The sequence below is a fragment of the Ornithorhynchus anatinus genome, chromosome X5 (assembly GCF_004115215.2).
Source record: "Ornithorhynchus anatinus isolate Pmale09 chromosome X5, mOrnAna1.pri.v4, whole genome shotgun sequence".
In the NCBI taxonomy this organism is placed as follows: domain Eukaryota; kingdom Metazoa; phylum Chordata; class Mammalia; order Monotremata; family Ornithorhynchidae; genus Ornithorhynchus; species Ornithorhynchus anatinus.
This window is the reverse complement of record NC_041753.1, coordinates 2,643,309-2,661,046: the sequence shown is the minus strand read 5'-3', so window position 1 is coordinate 2,661,046 and position 17,738 is coordinate 2,643,309. Positions and strand designations below refer to the sequence as shown.

Sequence of the window (17,738 nt, the reverse complement as noted above, 5' to 3'; positions counted from 1 at the left end):
GAGCTTCAGAGATACAAAAAAAAACACTCCTGAGACTGTGGGACTGTTTGGTACCAAATATAGATTTCCTTTTTCCAGAAGGTAGAGCCCCGAAGAGTTTGTGGAATTCTGCCTGCACCAGGTGACTCCTCCCTGGAGGTCACAGGGCAGCAGGGCAGCCTAACTGACATCCAAACTCAGCAAACAAATTGCATTTCCTTTATATCAGTTTCCCTTTCATTTTTCTAACTTCGTCAGTGAGTTCTGCTCAGTGACTGATGAGACATTCAAATGTCGCCTTTCTATTGGAGGGTGGTAGCCAGACGAGTCACTTCTTGCAACTGATCCCGCACAAGGAACTTCCATTCCTGGTGAGGGGATCCTGGCTGCCACCGAACCATGGAGAATCTGCCCTGCTGCCGGGGCTGCCGGCTGTGACGGCCCAGGGGGTAGTCGGGCTGGTGAGTCTGAGGGGACCCTGCTCTTGGGGAGGGACCTGAATTTTGGGGAAATTCTTCTGGACAGAGAATTTGGGGTAAGGGTAGGCACAGGATGTAGAGGGCGATGTGGGGGGATGGGAGATGCCCTGAGGGCTGCACCTCTCCCAGAACAAGCAGAAGTAGGGGTGGTTGGGGTTGGAGGTGTCCTCAGAAGGGGGCAGAAGGGAAAGACTGAAGACCCCAAACTCCTTAGAATGGACAGGGTCTCTCCTCTTCTACCCATTGACTCCAATCCCTGGATTGTTCTGGTAGCCCCCTACAAGTAACCCTTTTGACCCCTGAATAGGAGGGCTGGTCCTTCCTTTCCCCCACAAAAATCCTCATGCTGGGCTCAGTGAAGCAGGAGGCAGAGAAAGCAGGTGGACCCACTGCCCAGCCCCAGATTCCTTCCCATCCTGCTGGGGGCAGGGCGAGTTGTCTGGGAAGACAGCAGGGCGACTGGGGAGCAAACAGTAGGAGGAGGCTGTGGAGAGGGGCCAGGATCCATCATCCCCCTGCCCCTCTATCCCACCTGCAGACTTCAGAGGGCAGTGCTGGGTGGGGGAGGTAACATGGGTGTGGAGAGCTGAGATGAATGAGAAAGCATGCACGGACTACACTGTTGAACTCGGCCTAACATGGCTAAGGAACCCTGAAGAGACCTGGAAAAGCAGGTGGTACAGAGGGATAGAAAGATTAAAGTGTGAAGTTGTCTTGCTACCCACCAACATCAGGGGCACAGGAGAAGGGCAGGGGGGATTTGACTGCACCGAGGGGATCCATGGATGCCGGATCCTGGAGAAACTCGGTGCCCATACTGAAGCCCAGAAGGCATAGGGCAGACCAGATAGACTCCCAGAGCCTGGGTTTAATGATTCTGATTCTCCCCCATCACAGCCTTTCTCCCTAGGAGAATCTTCCCTGCATCCCTGCAGGGCAAGGGAACAGGGTAGAAGCAGAGTGGCTCAATGGAAAGAGCCCGGGCTTGGGAGTCAGATGTCATGGTTTCTAATCCCGGCTCTGCCACTTCTCAGCTGTGTGACTCTGGGCAAATCACTACACTTCGCTGTGCCTCAGTTACCTCATCTGTAAAATGGGGTTTAAGACTGTGAGTCCCACATGGGACAACCTGATCAACTTGTATCCCTCCAAGCGCTTAGCATAGTGCCTTCCACATAGTAAGCGCCTAACAAAATACCATCATTATAATTACTATTATTATCAGTGGGAAGAGCCCCAGTCTGCAACAGGGAGAACTGGATCTAATCTCAGCTCCACCACTTACCTGCTTTGTTACTTTGGACAAATCACTTCACTTTTCTGGGCCTCAGTTTTCTCATTTAGAAAATGGGGATAAAATTACTTTTCTCCTTCTCCATTAAACTCTGAGCAGTGGGTGGGACAGAGAGTGTGTCCAATCTGACTATAGGGTATCTACTTCTGTATTTAGTGCAGTGCACATAGTAAGTGCTTTACAAATTCCATTATTATTATTATTATTTTTATCTCCCAGAAAATGTGTAAGAATAATAATAATGTTGGTATTTGTTAAGCACTTACTATGTGCAGAGCACTATTCTAAGCACTGGGGATAGATACAGGGTAATCAGGTTGTCCCACCTGAGGCTCACAGTTAATCCCCATTTTACAGATGAGGTAATTGAGGCACAGAGAAGTTAAGTGACTTGCCCACAGTCACACAGCTGACAAGTGGCAGAGCTGGGATTCAAACCATGACCTCTGACTCCCAAGCCTGGGCCCTTTCCACTGAGGCACTCTGCTTCTCGATGCATGCAGGGGATACTGCAGATGGTGTTATTTTGGTGAAGGTGCTGGGCCCTCCGGCTATTTTCCACTATACCCCCACCCCAAACCTGCCCCCATCACCCCGGCCTCAAACTGGTCTGGGAAACGTGGTGGAGATGGGACCGAGGTGGGAGTTCTCCCTTGGCTTCAACTACCACCACTATGTGAATGATTACCAAATCGACATCTACAGCCCTGATCTCCTTCCCACTCTGCAGTTTCACATTTCCTTCTACCTTCAAGACATCTCTATTTGGATGCCCTGCTGACCCCTCAAACTTAACTGTCCAAAACAGAAAACTCCTTATCTTCCCACACAAACCTTGTCCTCCCTGTGACTTTCCCATCACTTTTGAGAGTACCACCAACCTTCCTATCTCACAAGCCAGTAAGCTCCTTGTTATCCTTGACTTCTTTCTCTCATTCAACCCACGTTTTTAATCTATCATTAAATCCTGTTGGTTCAACCTTCACAACATTGCTAAAATCCCTCTTTTCCTCTCCATCCAAACTACTACCATGTTAATCCAAGCACTTATCCTGTCCTGCCTTGATTACTGTATTAGCCTTCTTGCTGACCTCCCTGCCTCCTGTCTCTCTCCACACCAGTCCATACTTCACTCTGCTTCCTGGATCATTTTCCTACAGAAACATTCAGTCCATGTTTCCCCACTCCTCAAGAACTTCCAGTAGTTGCTGATCCCCCTTCGTATCTAACAGAAACTCCTTACCATCAGTGTTAAAGCACTCACTCTCCTACCTACTACCTCACCTACCTACCTCCTACCCTCCTGCCCTACCCTCCTACCTCACCTCACTACTGTTCTACTATAACCTGCCCCACACACTTCCCTCCTGTAATGCCAGCCTTCTCATGTACCTCAATCTCATCTATGTTGTCACAGACTTCTTGTCCTGTCTCTGGCCTGGAAACCCTTCCCTCTTCATATCTGACAGATAATTACTCTCCTCCAATTCAAAGGCTTACTGAAGGCACATCTCCTCCAAGAGGCCTTCCCTAACTAAGCCCTCATTTCTTCTTTTCCCACTCCCTTCTGTGTCACCCAGACTTGCTTCCTTTATTTACCACGTCTGCCCCCAGCCCCACAGCACTAATGTAAACTTTCCTCATTTATTCATATTAATTTCTGTCTCTCCCTCTAGACTGTAAGAACATTATGGGCAGGGAATGTGTGTTACACTGTTGTACTGTCCCAAGCACCTTACTGTCCCAAGCACCTTAGTACAGTGCCCCACAGATAGTAAGTGCTCAATAAATATGATTGACTGATTGGAACTGGGTCATCCCTTAGTTCTCCCCCACTTGGGGTAGAGACATTTTGGAGTCAGAGGGAGCCATTGGGGGATTGGGCTTGGCTGCCCACCTCCCACTTCTAGCACCTGTCCATTCTCCAATCACAGCCTCACCCACTGACACCCCCAGCCACTGGGACAGAGAAGGAGAGAGAAATCCTGCACATCCCTTATCTGGGCAAGGAGGGAGCTAATGGATCAAGCACATTGTGAAGTTGGGGGAATCTGATTCCTCTCTCTCCTCCTCTCCTCGCCCCCACCCCTCTTAACCTGACTAACACTTTTGGGGAACAGAGGCAGAAAGGAGGTGGGAGGAGCAAGGGGTGGAGGGAAGGCAGGCAGTGCCCCAACTCTACATTTCCCAGAACAGGAATGGTGGTCCCTTCCCTTCCCTCTCCACACTCCCACCTCCATCGTCCAGGAGAATTCCTGTACTCAAGGGGACAACAGATCCAGGAGGGACACGAGCATCCTCAAAGTGGGGAAACAATTCCAACCACGGTGTTCACACCTATCTGGTCTGGGTCTGGGAGAGGATCAAGGAACTGGGTATTCTCCTCCTACAACTGTTTGTATTCTTCACCATAACAGGTTTCCAGAGTCCATTCACTCTCCTGTTCAACTTTCACTTCCACAGTGGCTGGTTGGAGCAGGGTGAGGTGGTAGCCTTCTACTAAGACCCAGCTGCCGGGACCCCTTGGGGACTGGGGACCCCCTGAAGAGCCCGGTCCATAACTCAGCTCTGCAAGTCTCCTGCACCCCTGCCCAGAATGTGGAAATGCCAGATGAAGACAAAGGAAACATCCCAAAGCTCCTGTTGACCTTTGACCTCTGTTCTCAAACCACCATCTCTCAGGTCAGTGTCCTGCAGCTGTAAATGCCCAGGAGATGCTGGCCAAGGGGCTGGAGCCCTGATCCCACTACCCATGTTGGAGTGAAGAGCAGATTCAGGTCATCTCCCTGACTCAACCTGAGGGACAGAGTCTGTGAGTTGTCTGGCATGGGTGTGGGAGTGTTGGGGATTGATATCTGGGTGCCTGGGGTAAGAAAGTTGGTTTGGGACATTTGGTGACAGATGTGACAAGAAGCTGATCTGTACCGATGTCAGAGCCAAGAGTCTTGCACTGCTCTGTGCCTCATGTCCCAGCCTTGGTCTGGCTCTCTGATGGTGAGTGGGACAGGTTTTGACTGAGCCACTGTTGTCTGTCTGTGGCCCCAGAGATGGAGAACGTGGCAGGTTGCCCAGAATCCTTCACATCCAGGTTCCTCGTCATCCTCCTTTTTCTCCAGCTGCTCACAATGGGTTCAGGTAAGAATTTCTTCCCCATTTCACTGCCCTGTGAGGATGTCTCATAAACAAATAACTAAATAAATAAATCCCCCGGGGGTCACCAGTGTGAATGTTTCTCTAAGAGATCGGTGCCAGGGGGATTGTATGTCCTCTCAATCAATCGAGTGTATTTATTGAACATTTACCCTTTGCCAAGTACTGTCCCAAGTAATTGGGAGAGTATGATATAACAGAGTTTGTAGACACAGTCCATACCCACAAAGAGCTTACAGTCTAGAGGGGGAGGTGGGCATATATGTACATAAATTTTGTGGGGCTGAGGGTGGACAGGAGGCAGGGAGGTCAGAAAAAAGCTGATGCAGTAATCATGGTGGGATAGGATAAGTGCTTAGATTAATGTGGTAGCAGTTTGGGTGGAGAGGAAAAGGTGGATTTTAGCAATGTTGAAAAAGTTTCACTGACAGGATTTGGTGATAGATTAAATATGTGTGTTGAATGAGAAAGATGTATTGAGGATAATGCCAAGGTAACGGGCTTGTGAGAAAGGGAGGATGGTGGTGGTGTTTATAATGATGGGAAAGTCATAGGGAGTGCAGGCTTTTGGTGAGAAGATAAGGAACTCTGTTTTGGACATGTTAAGAGTGAGGTATCTGCAGGACATCCAAGTAGAAATGTCCTAAAGGCAGAAGAAAGTGTAAGATTGCAGAGAAGAAGGGAGATCAGGGCTGGCAATGGAGATTTAATAATAATAATAATGTTGGTATTTGTTAAGCGCTTACTATGTGCCAAGCACTGTTCTAAGCACTGGGGTAGACACAGGGGAATCAGGTTGTCCCACGTAGGGCTCACAATCTTAATCCCCATTTTACAGATGAGGTAACTGAGGCACCAAGAAGTTAAGTGACTTGCCCAAAGTCACACAGCTGACAAATGGCCGAGTGGAATTTGAACCCATGACCTCTGACTCCAAAGCCCCAAAGCCCGTGCTTTTTCCACTGAGCCATGCTGATTTGGGAATCATGTGCATAGAGATGGTAGTTGAAGCTGTGGGAGCGAAAGAGTTCTCCAAGGGAGCAAGTATAGATGGAGAATAGAAGAGGACCGGACACCCTGGGGCCTTCAGAGAGCAGACAGGAGGCAGCTCTGTTCTTCCTCTGGAGATGTCTCTCCTGCCCACCAAAGCCCCAGGCCCTGCTCCTTTCTGACAGTCTCTCTCTCTCTCTTTGTTACAGCTCAGTTTTCTGTGATTGGACCTGCAGAGCCTGTCCTGGCCTTGGAGGGGGGAGACACTGAGATGCCCTGTCACCTGAACCCTAAGGAAAGCGCTGAGTTTATGGAGGTGAGGTGGTTCCGATCCCAGCCTTCTAATGTCGTGCACCTGTACGATAGTGGAGCCGAGCTGTTTGGAGAGCAGATGGAGGAATATCAAGGGAGGACAGAGTTGGTGACAGACGCCCTGGATTATGGGAGTGTGACTGTGAGACTACGCAATGTCAGAGTCTCTGATGAAGGAAACTATCATTGTTCTTTCTATGATGGCAATTCTGAAGATGAAGCCCCTCTGGAGCTGCAGGTGGTTGGTGAGTGGCTGGTTTTTCATTGTGACCAGTGGAGGATTTTTCTCTCTCATTCTTACGCAGTCTCATAGACAGTCCTGGCCTTACCCAGAATTCCTTACAGCTTCAGGGCTCTACAATGTCCACTCCCTCTTGCCCAGAGTCCTATAAGCTGCCCAACCCCAAGCTGGTCCACAGGCAGCACTGCTCAGTGCAGCATTTCCACCAAACATTTCCCATGGGTCAGACTTCCTGAGTCAGTTTCCAGACTGGATTCCTGTGATTCTGAATAGCTTGGTGCTAAGATAAGGCTCAGGGCAAGGCATTCCCCTCTCTCCTGCTGGACAGGTTTTTCCCAAGAAATATTTATGTTTTCTAATGTTGGGTTCTCTCCTGATTCAGGGGCTATTCAGGGTTGGGGCAGGAGCCTGTTCTGGTGGTTCCAGCCCAGTGTGGTTAGGATGTATCCCGGCTAGACTACTGTGTCAGCCTTCTCTCTGACCTCCCTTCCTCCTCTCTCGCCCCGCTCCGGTCTATTCTTCACTCCGCTGCCCGGCTCATCTTCCTGCAGAAACGATCTGGGCATGTCACTCCCCTTCTTAAACAACTCCAGTGGTTGCCTATCGACCTCCGCTCCAAACAAAAACTCCTCACTCTAGGCTTCAAGGCTCTCCATCACCTTGCCCCTTCCTACCTCTCCTCCCTTCTCTCTTTCTACCACCCACCCCGCACGCTCCGCTCCTCTGCCGCCCACCTCCTCACCGTCCCTCGGTCTCGCCTATCCCGCCGTCGACCCCTGGGTCACGTCCTCCCGCGGTCCCGGAACGCCCTCCCTCCTCACCTCCGCCAAACCGATTCTCTTTCCCTCTTCAAAACCTTACTTAAAAATCACCTCCTCCAAGAGGCGTTCCCAGACTGAGCTCCTCTTCCCCCTCTACTCCCTCTGCCATCCCCCCTTTACCTCTCCGCAGCTAAAGCCTCATTTTCCCCTTTTCCCTCTGCTCCTCCACCTCTCCCTTCCCATCCCCACAGCACTGTACTTGTCCGCTCAACTGTATATATTTTCGTTACCCTATTTATTTTGTTAATGAATTGTACATCGCCTTGATTCTATTTAGTTGCCATTGTTTTTACGAGATGTTCTTCCCCTTGACGCTGTTTAGTGCCATTGTTCTTGTCTGTCCGTCTCCCCCGATTAGACCGTAAGCCCGTCAAACGGCAGGGACTGTCTCTATCTGTTGCCGACTTGTTCATCCCAAGCGCTTAGTACAGTGCTCTGCACATAGTAAGCGCTCAATAAATACTATTGAATGAATGAATGAATGATGAGGCATGGCCATATCTGAGTCTGCTTATGTTCCATTTTTATAAAGTATTTATAAGTGCTTAGTAAATGTATGACCTTGGGCAAATCACTTCACTTCTCTCTGTCTCAGTTATCTCATCTGTAAAATGGGGATTGAAACTATGAGCCCCACGTGGGACAGAGACTGTGTCCAACAAGATTTATTTATATTCACCACAGCGCTTAAAACAGTGCCTGGCACATAGTAAGCACATGAAATATACAATTATTATTATTATTATTGTTATTATTACCCAGAGTTCCCACCCATCCACTTTGCTCCTCCAAAGCCAACCTACTCACTGTACCTCCATCGCGTCCCTCTCACTGTCACCTCTTATTCATGTTATCCCTTCTATCTGGAACTCCCTCCCTATTCTTTATCATTATCATTATTGTTATTATTGTTATATTTGTTAAGCGCTGATGCACTCCAAAGGAGCGGGTTTGTCTGTGGGCACTTAGATCCAGGCACGGAAGAATGAAACAAACTGGCTCACTGAGTTTTGCTAATAAAGCTATGACTTTAATGCATAAACCTACAAGAAAGCTATGGCTTTAATGCATATGCCTATGAAACAAGGCTATGGCTTTAAAATACATAAACCTATGAAAAGCTATGGATCCAATGAACAAAACATACCCAAACCTTGAAGAAAATGTATTACACCCCCAGGGTCCCACAGGCAAAGTTAACCAAGCCTCAAACAAAAGGTATTACAATCCCCTAGGGTCTCAATGTCTCACCTCACCACGGAGCACTTCATGAACGTGCACCAACCTCTATCCCAGATGGACAAGGCCTCGAACCCCTTTGTCTCTCTAGTAACTCGGCGGGTCCTTTACAGAGTTTTGGGCCAGGCGTTCCCGGATAAACCAAGCACGCTCTGGACTGTCCTAGCCTCCACTCCAGGTTGCAAGGAGCAGCAGTTAGCCCACGTGAACAGGGCTTTTATTGCAGAGGGGGCGTGGAAGTGGAAGCTGGGCGTTTGTATTCCCCTGACCAACCGGGCGAGTAAACCGCATCACTGCCATGTTTTGGAACAGATTATCTGCCTGCAACTCGAAACATTAGAGTTTCTTCTGCATGGATGCTAATATATGTATAAACAGTTCATGGAAATGCCCAGTGGGGAATTTAAGTGAGATGTTTAGCCTTTGTTAAGTGCAACCTTGGGCCTTATCTGTGAGCTGTAGCCCCTAACTACATGTCCTTCGTTACCCATACAAAACCAATAAGAGCATGTAACAATTTCCGGATAACAGAGGAGAAGGCAGGCCTTTCCAAAATGGAGTCAGTTTGTCTTGGTGTGGTGAGGCGATTGTGGACATATCTCAGGGTGGTCTCACAAGTGCTTACTATGTGCCAACCACTGTTCAAAGCGTTAGGGTAGATACAAGGTTATCAGGCAGGACACAGTCCTTACACAGTCTGTGTAGGAGAAAGTGGGAATTATTCCCCATTTTACAGATGAGGGAACTGAGGCACGGAATTTAAGTGAGTTACCCAAGGTCACACAGCAGACAAGTGGTGGATCCAGGATTGGCATCCATGTCCTCTGATTCCCAGGCCCATGTTCTTTCCACTAGGCCATGCTGCTTATCGTTCATGTTCATGTCCAACAGACCACAACTCTCCCCATCTTCAAAATTCAGTCTGTCAACCAATCAATCAATCATATTTACTGAGCTTTTACTATGTGCAGAGCACCATACTAAATGCTTTGGAGAGTATAATCCAACAAAATTAGCAGACATATTCCCTTCCCATAACGATCTTACAGTCTAAAGGGGGAGACATACGTTGATATGAATAAATAATTTATAATATATAATTTAAATATATGTACATAAGTACTGTGGATTTGAGGGTGGGGTAAACATCCAATGTCCAAAGGTCACAGAGCCAAGTGCAAGGATAACACAGAAGGGAGAACAAGCTGGGGAAAAGAGGCAGCTTAATCAAAGAAGGCCTCTTAGAGAAGACTTGACCTTAATAAGGCTTTGAAGGTGGAGAGAGTGGGGGTGTGGAATATTTGGAGAGGGAGGGAGTTCCAGGCTGGGGAAAGGATGTGGAAAAGGGGTCCGTGGAGAGATAGACGAGATTGGGGCAGAGTGAGCAAGTTGGGTTTTAGTAGATTAATGAGGTGAGAAAGGATGGGGGTGAGCTGATTGAATGCGTCACATCTCCTCCAAGATTTGCTCTTCCTCCACCCTTCCTTTTCATTCAATAGTATTTATTGAGCGCTTACTATGTGCAGAGCACTGTACTAAGCGCTTGGGATGAACAAGTCGGCAACAGATAGAGACAGTCCCTGCCATTTGACGGGCTTACAGTCTAATCGGACTCCACCCTTCCTTTGCACTTGGGTCTGTTCCACTGACACATTTTAATGGTCACCCCACCCTGGCCCCAGAGCACTATGTCCTTCCTCTCATACTTGACTGATTCCCCTATCTGTTATGTATTATATTTTCTGTCTGCCCTACTATCAGTCATATTTACTAAGCACTTACTGTGTAGAGCACTGTACTAAGCACTTGAGAGAGTACAATATAACAGAATTGATAGGCATGCTCCCTGCCCACTACAGGCTTACCTTCTAGAGGAGGAGACTTACATTAATATAAATAAATAAATTATGGATATGTACAAAAGGGTCATGGGACTGAGGGACGGGTGAATAAAGGTTTCGAATCCCAACTGCAAGGTTGAAGCAGAAGGGAGTGGGAGAAGAGGAAATGAGGGCCTACTCAGTGAAAGTCTCTTGGAGAGATATGTCTTCAATAAGGTTTTCAAGGTGGAGAGAGTGATCATCTGTTGAATGTGAAGTGGCAGGGCATAGCAGGCCAGAGGCAGGACATGGGTGAGTGGTCAGCGGTGAGATAGACAGTATAGAGGTGTGGGGAGTCACATCACTAGTGAGTTACTAGACTGTGAATTCCTTGTAGCCAAGGATATCGTGTCTATGAACTCTCTTACTGTATTTTCCTAGGTATTTAACACAGTGCTCTTCTCTTAGTAAATACCACTGATTGATTTATTAATAATAATTATGGTATTTGTTAAGCGCTATGTGCAGAGCACTGTTCTAAGCACTGGGGTAGATACAGGATAATCAGATTGTCCCATGTGGGGCTCACATTTTTTTTAATCCCCATTTTTGCAGATGAGGAACTGAGGCACAGAGAAGTGAAGTGACTTGCCCAAGGTCACACAGCAGACAAGTGGCGGGGCCAGGATTAGAACCCACAACCTCTGACTCCCTAGCCCAGGCTCTTTCCACTAAGCCACGCTGCTTCTTAGAGAAGCTTCTTAGAGAAGCAGCATGGCTCAGTGGAAAGAGCACGGGCTTTGGAGTCAGAGGTCCTGGGTTCGAATCCCGGCTCTGCCACTTGTCAGCTGTGTGACTGTGGGCAAGTCACTTAACTTCTCTGTGCCTCAGTTACCTCATCTGTAAAATGGGGATTAAGACTGTGAGCCCCACATGGGACAACCTGATTCCCTTGTGTCTACCCCAGCGCTTAGAACAGTGCTCTGCACATAGTAAGCGCTTAACAAATACCAACATTATTATTATTATTCTTTTATTTATTGATAACAAGTGCTTTATCCCCATTCTACAGATGAGGTAATTGAGGTACCGAGAAGTTAAGTGATTTGTCGAAGGTCACTCAGCAGGCTAATGGTGGATTCAGGATAAAACACAGATCCTCTGACTCCCTGGCCAGTGTTCTTTTGATGAGGCCATGTTTCTCTATTGGTTTTCATTCATTCATTCATTCATTCATTGGTATGTATTGAGCACTTATTGTGTGGACAGAATTCATTCATTCAATCATATTTATTGAGCGTTTACTGTGTGCAGAGCACTGTACTAAGCAATTGGGAGAGTACAATACAACCAAAAAAAGATGCATTCCCTGCCCACAACGAACTTTTCAACAGAAGTATATAAGCATCCCACACCCTGTCTTATCCAGCCTCCCACACACCCATACACACTTGAGTTTTGAAGGGGAAGCAGGACTGGATGGGGGCAAGAAAATGAGTGGAGGGGTGAGGTTGAGAAGGAATTTGTGGTCCAGACCAAGGTAAGAACAGAGCACAGGACCCTGCTCGCCCTCCCGCCCTTCTCCCCCAAGTGAGAACCCCTGGTTGCTGCACTGCTGACCCTCTTCTAGCGTCTTCCCTGGGGGAAGCACCGGCTGGGTAGACACAGGGAGTCGAAGCCCGAGGGGAAGCAGCATTTTCCTGGTTCCATGGGGATACTGTGTTGTAAGAATAATAATCATAATTTTGGTATTTGTTAACTGCTTACTATGTGCCAAGCACTTTATTAAGCACTGGGGTACGTATAAGGTAATCAGGTCCCATATGGGAAGCAGCATGCCTAATGGCAACAGCAAGAACTTGGGAGTCAGAGGTCGTGGATTCTAATCCTAGCTCCCCCTCTTATCTGCTCTGTGACCTTGCGCCAGGTACTTCATTTCTCTGTGCCTCAGTTACCTCATCTGTAAAAAGGGGATTAAAAATGTGAGCCTCATATGGGATAGGGTCCAACCTGATTTATATTTACCCCAGTGCTTAGAACAGTGCTTGGCACATAGGAAGCGCTTAAGAAATACCATGATCATTATTATTATTATTATTAATGTTACATGGGGCTCACATTTTAAGTAGGAAGGAGCACAAGTATTTAATCCCCATTTTGCAGATGGGGGAACTGAGGCACAGAGAAGGTAAGTGATTTACCCAAGGTCACACAGAAGACAAGTGGTGGAGTCCAGAGTAGAACCCCGGTCGTCTGATTCCAAGGTTCCTGCTCTTTCCCCTCTGCTACGCTGATTCTCCTGTGTTGGCAGAAATAGCCGAAGCCCGAGAATGGGAAGAAGGGGAGCGAGACCCTCCAACCATGGACACAGCGCTCTCCCTGGGGAATCACGAGAGGCACCTTCTACTCCGTGACCTTCCTGTCACCTCAGACCAGCCGGCCTGGCCCAGGAAATGCTCAGCCTTCGTCCTTCCCCAACAGTGCTCTCTATGCTCCCCAAACCACTGGGTTTCCAACTCTACACCTCCTTCCCTTCAGAGACAGGAAGGGAGACCAGAGCTCTCTGCCCCTGCTTTGGGCTCTTAGCATGTCCTGAAGCAAAGACACAGCGAGGATCATAAGACCCCCGGTCATGTCTCCTCCCATGTGGATCTAACTCCCCCAGAGCTATAGAATAGGCCATACTTGCCCCATGTTTCCCTCTGATGATATTTTTGGGAATTCTATTTCAGCTTCCCTCTTCCCGACGGCTCTGTCCTTGATGGTGGCCCTGGGAGTGACCCTTCCTCTGCTGGGACTGCTCATCGCTGGGGGTCTTTATCTCATCTGGAAACACCCCAGGGACAAAGGTAAAGGAACGAGAATATTTCTGAGACTTCTTTCTTGCGGCAGGGAAAGGCAGTAGACCAGATAGGGAAGGGAGAGACAGACAGATCACAAGTTACTGCCCCCAGATACCTGGCAAAGACAGATCCCCAACCTCACACATACAACCCACAATATGGCACCGTATTTTCCCAAGAGAAAGGACCGACCAACCCTCTGACTTTGTCACCCGTCACTCACGTGGGTGGGGAGACAATAGGGAGTAGAGAAATCCCAGTCCTCGGATGTAGTTCAGACTGGAGCCTATCGATAACCTTGCATTTTTCTGTCCCCACCCCAGTCCCCCCAGTGCAGCCACAATCCCAGTGGAGCCGGGAGATCTGAGATCTGGGAAATAGAGACTGGTCACAATCAACCGGCTCTTCCCAGAGATTCTGGGGACAATGGTCACCATTCCAGATCTATGGCTCATTCCTTGGGCAGTGGGTATCTTCCCGAGGAGCCAGTCCCCTGCTATATGTCCAAGAAACTGACTTTCTCCAACCCCATTTCAACCCCTGCTAGCCTACCCCCAGTTCTCCCATTCTAGAGTATCCCTGACTTATTTCTGTTCATTTCCAGAGAAATTCCTGTTGGAGCTCAGTAAGTTCCGTGTTTCTTTCATTTCTGTCATTTTCTCATGTTGGTGTTTGTTCGTGCTCCATCAGCCCAGTGACATCTCCTCTCTCTGTTGTCTTTGCAGGGCAGACACTGGTAGAGCTACGCCCCAGTAAGTGACCCTAACATGCTCTGTGATAACTGGTCCCTCCCACTTCGGGGTTCCAGACCCTCCTTGGCTTCTGCCCTGACCCCCAGACCCAGGGCCCTTTCCAGAACCCTTTGTGGCCTCTTCACCCTCCATTCATTCATTCATTGAAGTGTATTTTTTGAGCGCTTACTGTATGCAAAGCACTGTGCTAAGCGCTTGGGAGAGTACAATAGAATATGACACATTCCCTGCCCACCACTCCTCCCGCTCATCTTTCTCCTCTGCCTCCTGCTCCTCCCTGCTGCTGCTGTCAGGAGCCTCCTGGAATGGCCAGACCAGATTGCGGTGCATGGCTCAGTGGAAAGAGCCCGGGCTTGGGAGACAGAGGTCATGGGTTCGAATCCCGGCTCTGCCACTTGTCAGCTATGTGACTGGGGCAAGTCACTTCACTTCTCTGGGCCTCAGTTACCTCATCTGTAAAATGGGGATTGACTGAGCCTCACGTGGGGCAACCTGATTACCCTGTATCTACCCCAGTGCTTAGAACAGTGCTCTGCACATAGTAAGCGCTTAACAAATAATAACATTATTATTGCGGTGGGGACAGAGGGGAGGTGAAGCCCCAGGCAGGAGCGGGGGCCCCTCCGGCAGAGATGGTGGGCGGCTGGGGCCTGAGCCCTGGGGGCGGGGCGGAGCGCGATGACGTCACCGCAGTATCTCGTCCGGGGGGGGGGCGGGGCGGAGCCTGGGGGGGGGGGACAGTGTGCGGCGGTGGCCGGGGGGCCGGCGGAGTGGGGGGGTCACAGCTCTGGACCCGCCCCCTCCGGGCAGCCCTCCTGGGCTGCGCCCTGGCCCGGCCCGGCCCCGGAGTCTCTTCTGCCCCGAGCCCCCAACGCTCACCCGCACACTCTGTCCGCAGCCAACGTCACTCTCGATCCCCACACGACGCATCCCCGACTCGTCCTGTCTGAGGATCGGAAACGGGTGACACTGAGAAACACACGGCGGTACCTGCCCGACAACCCGGAGAGATTCAGTCATAACTCCTGTGTGCTGGGCCGCGAGCGCTTCACCTCCGGGAGACATTGCTGGGAGGTGGAGGTGGGAGAAGCGACTATCTGGTATCTGGGGGTCTGTAGGGAAAATGTGAGGAGAAAAGGGGGCATCTCGGAGTCACCTGCGGATGGATTCTGGGCCGTGAAGAAAGATTATGATGGATACTATGCGCTCACCTCTCCTCGCGTCCCTCTCCCCCTGACCACCTCCCCCAGCCGGGTGGTGGTTTACCTGGACTACGAGGCTGGAGACGTCTCCTTCTACAGTGGCACTGACGGATCCCACATCTACACTTTCCCCCGCGCCGCCTTCTCGGGGACCCTCCGACCTTTCTTCCGCCTTTATTACACGAATCAATGCCTGACCATCTGCCCTGTCCCTGCCCCCGCTCAGGAGACTCCAGTGAACCCCCCTGGCCTGGGACCAGCCTCAGCCACTGGAGAAGGGGATCCCCTCCCTGGGGCCGATGCCCCATTGCTCCCCCAACCCAAGCCGGGCCCCGGAGTCCCTCCTGCCCCTTAGGGAGCCTCCCGGCCCCTCCCCTCTGCCCCCTGTACCGCTCCTTCCCCTCCCGGGGCTGCAGCTACCTGTGTCCCCGCCTCCTCCTCTGCTCCCCCAGGGCAGGCCCAGCCTAGGAGGGGTCTCTGCTACTGTTGCTGCTGCTGGGGAAGTGTCCCTGCTGAGGGCGGGGCTGGGGGCAGTAAAGCAGCTGCTGCAACTCTGGTACCTCAGTGGGGTTTTACAAGTGCCACTGACCCTCCTGCTCCTTACTCCTCCACCAGACCCTGAACTCGGAGGGCAGAGGGGCAGCTCGCCTCCACCGCACAGTTGTGATAGACTCCAGATTCTCCTGGTTTATGGCAATTCTTTTTGAACTTTCGTGTGGGATTGGGTTCTGTTCCTGGCTCAGTGTGGAGGTGGCTAATGTGATTATGGGCTTCACCTTGAATTCACCAGAATAATAATAATGATGGCATTTGTTAAGCGCTTACTATGTGCCAGGCACTGTTTTAAGTGCAGGGGTAGGTACAAGGTAATCAGGTTGTCCCACGTGGGGCCGACGGTCTTAATCCCCATTTTACGGATGAGGTAACTGAGGCACAGAGAAGTTAAGTGAGTTGCCCAAAGTCACACAGCTGACAAGTGGCAGAGCCGGGATTAGAACTCACGACCTCTGGCTCCCAAGCCCGTGTTCTTTCCACTAAGCTAATAGTTATGGTATTTGTTAAGCTCTTACAATGTCACAGGCACTGTACTAAGCGGTGGCATGGATACAATCAAAATGGGTTGGACACAATTTCTATCCGACGTGGGACTCTTGAGAAGCAGCATGGTGTAGTGGCTAGGGCACGGGCCTGAGAGTCAGAAGGTCATGGGTTCTGATCCCGGTTCTGCCACTTGTCTGCTGTGTGAACTTAGTCAAGTCACTTCTCTTCTCTGTGCCTCAGTTACCTCATCTGTAAAGTGATGATTAAGACTGTGAGCCCCACGTGGGATGGGGACCAAGTCCACCCTGATTACCTTGTATCAACCCCAGTGCTTAGAACAGTGCTTGGCACATAGTAAGAGCTTAATAAGTTCTATTATGATTATTATTATCACTAAAAATCCCCATTTTATAGAAGTGGTAAGTGAGGCACAGAGAAATGAAGTGACTTGCCAAAGGTAACAGAGCAGACAAGTGAGAGAGGCTGAATTAGAAATCAGGGCCTTCTGACCCCCAGGCTCATGTTCTATCCATTAAGGCACACTGCTTCTCAGTGTGATGCCCCATACCCGCCGACACTCTCCCTGCGCTCCGTGACACAGCGGGAATAGGATGGGCGGGATGAGAGAGTGTGAATGGTGCCACACAGACCAGACCAGCAGAACTCCAATCAACTCCTCCGTGCACATTCTCACCCCAAATTCTCAGAATTGAGGCTCATCCCTTATTTCTAATGGGGGACTCCATCCCTGAGCACCTACTGCATTCAGCTCACCCAACTGAGAATGGATTGTGCACAGAGCACTGGAGAAAGTGTTTGGGAGCATACGATGAGAATTACAGTCACTATGCCTGCCCTCAAGAAACTGAGATTTTCATGGGGAAGAGCGGTAAACACAGATTGTAATAACAGGATTAATAAGTGAAATAAATCGGCTCCACACCTGCTGATTTCGTTAATCCGTTGGGGTGACATATTTGGGAAGGTGGGGATTGGTCGGGGATTGGGTTCTGTAGGAGAGGGGTTTTCATGGGGAGCTGTAAAGGGAGGTGGGGAACACAGGCTCAGTGTTTTGGGCATGTTTTGTCAGAGGTGAGAGGAAGGAGTGGTAACAAAGTTGGCTTGTGAGGAGTGAAGAGTGCAAGCGTGAGTGGTTGAGAATACCGGAAAGGTGAGAAGGAAGCAGTGTGGTGTAGTGGAAAGAGCCTGGGTCTGGGAGTCAGAGGACCTGGGTTCTAATCCCAGAGCTGCCATTTGTCTGCTGGGTGACCTTGGGCAAGACACTTAACTTCTCTGTGCCTCAGTTGCCTCACCTGTGAAATGGGGTTTAAGACTGTGAACCCACTGTGGGACATGGACCGTGTCTAATCTGATTAATTTGTATCTACCCCAGCGCTTTCTACAGTGCCTGGCACATAGTAAGGGCCCGACAAACACAATAAACTCTAATAAAGGAGAGAACTGGGGGAGAATCCTACATCCTATGAGCAGAAAGATTTGCTTTTTCTGGAGAAATCTGTAACCACAGGAGGTTTTTGAGGAGCTGAGTGAAGGCTCTGATTTTTAGTCAGTCAC

General features: G+C 49.7%; 1 protein-coding gene across 1 annotated transcript; it reads left to right on the top strand.

The window, feature by feature from the left end:
- The first annotated feature begins 331 nt into the window (after positions 1-331).
- LOC114808169 (butyrophilin subfamily 1 member A1-like) lies at positions 332-15,939 on the top strand. Its single transcript, XM_029056031.1, has 8 exons — positions 332-440; positions 4,216-4,434; positions 4,798-4,887; positions 6,102-6,449; positions 13,058-13,174; positions 13,773-13,793; positions 13,894-13,920; positions 14,819-15,939. The coding sequence occupies exons 3-8, from the start codon at positions 4,800-4,802 to the stop codon at positions 15,475-15,477; spliced, it is 1,260 nt and encodes a 419-aa protein (XP_028911864.1). The 5' UTR covers positions 332-440; positions 4,216-4,434; positions 4,798-4,799; the 3' UTR covers positions 15,478-15,939.
- The last annotated feature ends 1,799 nt before the right edge of the window (positions 15,940-17,738 follow it).

What these genes read in the sequence shown, in the direction of transcription:
- LOC114808169 (XM_029056031.1), top strand. Translation starts at nt 4,800, where the DNA reads ATGGAGAACGTGGCAGGTTGCCCAGAATCCTTCACATCCAGGTTCCTC. An exon ending in GCTGCTCACAATGGGTTCAG is followed by an intron (nt 4,888 to 6,101) that starts GTAAGAATTTCT and finishes TCTTTGTTACAG; the next exon opens with CTCAGTTTTCTGTGATTGGA. An exon ending in GAAACACCCCAGGGACAAAG is followed by an intron (nt 13,175 to 13,772) that starts GTAAAGGAACGA and finishes GTTCATTTCCAG; the next exon opens with AGAAATTCCTGTTGGAGCTC.